This window comes from Sinocyclocheilus anshuiensis, unplaced genomic scaffold, assembly GCF_001515605.1.
Source record: "Sinocyclocheilus anshuiensis isolate Anshui unplaced genomic scaffold, SAMN03320099.WGS_v1.1 scaffold679, whole genome shotgun sequence".
Classification (NCBI taxonomy): Eukaryota; Metazoa; Chordata; class Actinopteri; order Cypriniformes; family Cyprinidae; genus Sinocyclocheilus; species Sinocyclocheilus anshuiensis.
Genome location: NW_015552592.1, coordinates 3708 through 10495, shown reverse-complemented (window position 1 = coordinate 10495; position 6788 = coordinate 3708). Strand labels below are relative to the sequence as shown.

Here is a 6788-nt window from a genome sequence, read left to right as displayed (position 1 = left end):
ACGCCATGTTGCTTCAAGCGCATCATTCTGCACACCGGATGCGCACATTGTAAGCGTTTCGTGCTCATAGACTGTATAAAAACAGTTCGTGCTGCACTATTTGTTTTGTCCTATCATATCTATCATATGTTGTTGCCTATTAAGTTGCTCAAGCAAGTGGCAAAACATTTAAACTACTTTTCTTACGTTATCACAAACTTACCATTGACAGAAAGAGTCAGCTCTACTGACTTTCCTTTTTCATTGAAATCTTTATTACAAGCAATCCTGCGGTTCATAAAGAACTTTGTTTTCCTACCTCTACGAGTGCCATCTATTATTGCCTTGTTTATCTAAAAGTGTTCTTTCCCTTTAAACCTAGCCAAAAAGCCATATGTGTTGACTGTGAAACACAGTAGACTTTAATAATATGCATTTATGGTGTAATTACTACATTTTCGTGTCAATCCATGTTCATATTTACTGAAAAAAAATGTGCTGTTACTTTAATTCAGCGCTTGCAGCGTGCGGAAACGATCTCTGCACTGCTGCAGACGCATCACTCGTGGAACGCACTGCCGGACACCAACCGTGTGCAGTTTGCACGATTTATTAATCTGTTACCATGAGCGAGGAAAAAATACGCACCACATTCACACTGCAAACGGAGTAATGTGAACCTGACATTATGTGTGTGCGCTGCGAGTGTGCATGAGCACACTGTCTAAAAAGTAATGCAATTTATAAACTTTAGTGACGATGTGACACTGCCTCGATTGTGCAAGTGACAATTCCTGTGTCAACTGTGCAGCGTGCAGCTCGCTTATAGTGCAGACGCGATGTGGTGATTTGAAGACATTTGCGTATTTTGAGAGAGAGCGTGCGCGGTGATTCACTCACGCTGTTTGAGAAATTACGTCTCACACAAGGTTTTCAAATTACTTTGTAAGTTATTTAATTAAGAAATATGAAGGAGTACCTCACCTTCAGCATTATAATTATTTCACCTGCGCCGGACAGAGACTGAGACGGTGCTGCTGCATGTCGTGCCAAACCTTCTCACGGCAGGCGCGTCATCAGCTTGAGATAGTTTTTGTGAGATCGGCCTTTTTAGAGACCGCCGATCAATCATCCCAAAGCGATTATCGGCCGATAGTGATCGGTAACCGATCAATCGGAGCACCCCTAGTATCAGCGCTTGACTTAAGTGTTAAAGGATGCTTAAGACTCAGTGTGTTTAAGATAATCGTGCTGTCATCAACCATGAGCTGACACTTCTCTGTTTATCGGCATGTGTGTGTGTGTGCATTAACGCTCTTTTTTTCTCACTCTTGCTCTCAGGATAAGCAGGGTATCCCGTGGTGGCTGGGTTTGAGTTATAAAGGCATTTTTCAATATGACTACCAGGACAAAGTCAAACCAAGAAAGGTAAGACTGTCTTTCCTCTGTGGACTTGCTACAGTTTGACTTCTTTTTGTCCTCCCTTCACATCTCTTCATCTTGGTCATCCCATAATAGTTTTACCTCCCTGATGGTAATTAGTAGTGCTTGGCAAAATTCATCCCTCACCAGTGGAACAAGTGAAACGAGACCTTAAATCATTCCACTTGTTGAGAAGAGGTGTGCCATTACTTTTCTGAGTGGTCAGACTTACTTGTCAGGCGATAAAATGGACAAATTAGTCTTTTTTGACTTAGGCAACCACCCAGAACCAGTCAATTCTTAAAATGTAGCTTATGACAGTGCTTTTTAAGAAAAGCTCTTTGTTTCTTCACGAGGGAAGGAAACAAATCCCACTTCTCCTTTAAAACTCTCTGCTTTGCAGAAAATCCAGTGAATGTAAGCAGTTTCCCTTATGCTGTGTTTTGAAACTTAGCTTGAGCTGTGTGTTTGTGCATGTGTATGAATATGAATATGTGTTCATCACTTGGTCACCTTTGCTTAACCTCATGATGTCAGCCAAGAGAAGTCTGACCGTCTGACACTTGGGTGTGGTGACCTCAGATAGGTCATGACCTCTGGCGGTCTGACCCCATAGCGTTTTTTTGTAACTTTAGACAGAGACTCTCAAACTTCCAGACAGACGATCAATGACACCAGGTAACTGAAATGCTACAAATCTGTCTGTCAGAAGAAACGCTTGCTGTTGGAATGACTTTACTTCAGGTGTGTCCCGCTGGCTTTGGTTTTCCATTCTCACAGCACATACCCATGTTTAAGTTCTCTCCAAAGGACAGGCAAAAACTTCAGCCTGTGGTGAGGAACAGAAAAACCTTTCCCAAAACCGCAAGCTAAAAATAGTGTTCAAAGCAGAACATCCAGCCAAGCGAAAAGCCGAACTCAGGCCTATTTACAGAGAAGGATCTGTTACAGAAAACGAGAGTTGAAATGAAACGACTCAGCAAAGGGCAGCTCAGAATGGAGGGAAGAGAAACCAGCGAGAAGAACAGACGCGTCTGCAAATACGCCACAGATGCAAACAAAACAAAATTATAGCTCTACTGACAAATCCACCTAAACCTGGATGACAATTTAAAGGGATAGTTCAACCAAAAATGAACATCATTTTCTCACCCTGATGATCCAAACCTGTAATGCTTATTTTTCTACTGCAGAATGCAAAATAATATAGTTTAAAGAATGTTTAAACTATTTTTGATGATACAGTGCAACAACATTGGACCCCACTGACTTTCATTGTATAGAGGGAAAAAAAATGAAATGGTAATAAGAAATGGCACTAGAGTGAGTAAATGATGACAATATGTTCAGTCTTGTGTGAACTATTATTTTAATCACAGAGAACAATCAGACATCTAGCCCTGCATTCAAATGCCAGGCTGCAACTTTCCACTGATCTGCATTTCATATGGGCCATTGCCACTAATGTTCTCATTACACAGTTTGCCTCCACATATGCACGTTTTAATGTTTTGATGATAAACTCACATGCGCTAATGGTTTGTGGCTGTTCTCCATCTGCAGGCAGTGTTTGTGAGAGACTGTGGGATATACTGTTAAATATGCCACACACTAAAAGTTGCAGACTTGGTGAGTGAGTGGTTGGGTTTGTTTAATGAGTTTTAAACTAATTTAAACCCTCTCCTAATGAGAAACCACAGAGCATTTGTTCCAAAGTGTGTGTGTAAAGTTTCACAGAGGTGTGACGAGTACATTTGTGGTTTCATCATGAATTGGGGTCCATGTGTTTCTCAAGAGCTATTGTCCACTACCTAAACTCCCTCCGCAGCCTCACTGACTCCAAAACCCACAACAGGAAACCCAGCAGCAGACACCCGCAGGATTACTGTCGCCCTGACAACACAAAACATACTGGAAACATTAGTGCGTCTGATGAATCCGGGACCACTCCCCAAAAACTGGCATGTGTGCGGCTGTTTCTGATTGGTTTGGATCAACTCATTAGCTCTACTAACTGAAAGATTCTTGCCTTGTAAAACATACAAACAGCATAGCCAATCTAAAAAAAAAATTATAGCTGCCCTTCTAGACAGATGTGACGTTATAGCTATGAATCATGGGATTGCAGCCCTTGAGTCACCTGTGATTGTTTTCATCCTGTCTGCTGCTAGTGACCTTTGACCTTTCCAATGCCCCGTCTTTTCTCATAAGCGCTCGTTATAGCTCCGGCTAAGTAAATACCATGCCACACACACAGTCTTCCTGTACTCTCTGCATGTCTTTGTGAGAGAAAGGGGTGGGGGTTTGTTGTATTATTCTATGTACAGACAGACTGCAGGGTGGGCGTTGTGCGTTATAATAAAAGCAACTGCAGTGAATAGTCATAGTGACGAAACGCCTATGACATTTACACTGAAACTCCTTAAAATCTAAACTCCCTTATATTGAAATTTTCTGAATAAGCGGGTTTTGGTCTTTAGTGATCTTTAGCTTTGTGCTTGAACTCTAGATAGGAATATGTTTTAATAAGTGGTTAGCTCTTCTAAAACCTGGTTAACTGTCTATAAAGGCAAGATTATAAGGGATCATGGTCTCAATTAAAAGTCAATTAAAAAAAGTTTCAAATAGCAGAAAACAAAATTATGCTAATTTCAGCCAAAAGCAGCATTGCATGTATTATTGGCAGATTAGGCAATCCCAGAATGCACTGAAAGATTTTATTTATTTATTTTAGAGCCCGACCGATATATATTTTTGCTGATTTTATCGGCCAATATGAGCCTTTCGCAGATATATCGTATCGGCGAATATGCCGCCGATATTAAATTTTTTTTTACAGAACATATAACACAGATGAAATGCTTCTAAATGGTGTAATTACTTAGTTTGTCCAGCAGAGCGCGCTCCATTGTTTGCTACTGGCGACTCAGGTCAGTGTAGAGAATGCGCGGATGAACTCAAACTTCACCCGAGTCCGCTACTTCAAATAAATTATCCGCTCGTGATCGCGGCCACTCAGTCAATGCTTGTGTTTATATCGGCCACGCCACGGCCCAGAACTCATGCTTATCACATCGGTCACATCACATTTCCTAACTGGGTGTCTACACCGGACGCGAGTGGCACGGTGCGGCATGACAAAATACAATAGAACCCATTATAATCAGTGATGCTGTCTACACTGGATGCGGCGCGACATGACAAATCCTGACAGTAAACTGATGCCTCGTTCTATTTATGACGTACTGACACAAAGTACAAATGATTTTCAATGGTCGCGTCCAGTGTAGACATGGTGTGTCAGCATAGTTTGTCAGTACATTCAGTAACATAGCAGATTGAAAAGTTAGTATCTTTCTGCAGTCCAATAGAAGGCAGTGCGGTGGTGGTTTGAGTCTGTTGAATGGTGATTTAATGCTACGTTGTCACCTAGTTGGTGAGACTCAATGCTATAAAGTAAATAAACAATGTCCCCGTCTTTTACTCACAATGAGCTTATCATACTCGTTTGCTACATTAGTAGGGCCCTATGATTTCCGCGATGTGTAAAACGCTGACGGAATCGCGGAATCCATTCGTAAAAACGGAATTTACTGTATAACGCGGAATTTCATGGAATTTGTCTTATTTTTGATGAATAAATAAAAAATAGGTCAGTATACTTAAATCAAATCGCGATATAGACTAGTGTCTGTGAATATTAAACTGCAAAAAACTATTTTAAATACGAATCCTCATGTTCTGCATGTTCATTTGTTTACCAGATAATACACAACACTGAATTATATATCGATATCCGTCTTTTTTTACTCCCTAATATCGGTATCAGCATCGGCCCCAAAAAACCCATATCAGTCGGGATCTAATTTATTTTTTTTTATTTATTTTTCTTATGAATAAAAAATGCAAAAGAACAGCCTTTATTTGAAATATAAATATTTTCTAACATTATAAACACCTTTACTGCCACTTTGATCAGTGCATTAATTAACGCATCCTTACTGAATAACAGTATTGGTTTCTTAAAGGGGTCCTATTATGCTCTTTTATAAAGTCTCGATTTTGTTTTGGACAGTATTGGTTTCTTAAAGGGGTCCTATTATGCTCTTTTACAAAGTCTTGATTTTGTTTTGGGGGTATACTAGAACATGCTCTCATGCTTGGTGGTTCGAAAAACGCATTCTTTTTCACATAATTTACATTATTACTCCCCAGCCTGGCACAAACAGCTCGATTAATTTCCGGGTTTGATGAAGGCCCGCCTTCTGAAAAACTAAATGTATTGTGATTGGTTAGCTGTCCCAGTGCGTTGTGATTGGCGAACAGCTTAGACGGTGTTTCAGTACTGCCCCACCCTTGCCAAAGCAGCAAGTTCCATCTGCTCCGGTATGGTTAAAGGTCCCCTGAAGTGCCTTGAAACACGCAGCGTTATTCTGTGTGGTGACGTAATTTCAACTTAAATTAGCCAATAGCGTTTTGTTTATATCTGCACGGGTCAGAGCCGTTGAGCTCGGTAAAGCCGCATTTGACAGCCACAGTCTAATAGATTACCCCCTAGATTCAATATGAAACTCTTAGTAAAACAAAATTGTGTTCATAATCAATGCTGAGGCTGTGTAGTTTTAAAAGTGTTTAGTATATGCCGACTCGCGCATATGATCCGCTCCGTGCGATCGCGTCTCTGGACCGGAGCCAAAGAGAGAGGGCGGGACATATCGAGCAGCCACGCCCCCTTTTTAAATTAGCCAATAGCGTTTTGTTTATATCTGCATGGGTCAGAACCTTTGAGCTCGGTAAAGCCACATTTGACAGCCACAGATTACTCCCTAGATTCAATATGAAACTCTTAGTAAAACAAAATAGTGATCATAATCATGCTGAGGCTGTGTAGTTTTAAAAGTGTTTAATATATGCCGACTCGTGCATATGATCCGCTCCGAGCTATCGCATCTCTGGACCGGAGCCAAAGTCCGGATCAGACTGTGCACGCTGCCGCGGTTCGCGTGACACAACGTGAAACCAGACCTCATTTGCCCCAGTCGAAAGCATATTTACACTGTCTGAATCGTTCCCTATTGCCTACATTGTACACTACGTGCCATTCACTGTACAGGAAATGCTACACTGTGAACAAGTGACCGATCTCAGCCGCAGCTTAAGCATCTATTTATAGTGTAGGGGCGGGCGCTTCGGCTTCTAGAGAGCGTTTGATTGGTCAAAAGATTTGATGAGAAGATGAAGTACGATGTGACGTCAAAAAAAAAATAATTGAGCCGTTTTGGCGGAAGTGACGAACTAAAAGCTTTGATTGCTTATATCTTCTAAATGCGAATTTTGTCACTGTTTTGGAGCACACTGCCTTATAGATAACCTTAAAACTAACATAT

General features: G+C 41.0%; 1 protein-coding gene across 1 annotated transcript in view; it reads left to right on the top strand.

Moving 5' to 3' along the window:
• LOC107665538 (FERM domain-containing protein 4A-like) overlaps window positions 1-1407 on the top strand; it is a gene marked incomplete at its 3' end in the record, with an annotated part of 66086 nt that extends 64679 nt beyond the window's left edge. The window contains exon 11 of the mRNA XM_016456452.1: window positions 1321-1407. Within this exon, the coding sequence (XP_016311938.1) occupies window positions 1321-1407 (87 nt within the window). The remainder of the gene's footprint in view (window positions 1-1320) is intronic.
• Between the last annotated feature and the right edge of the window lie 5381 nt (window positions 1408-6788).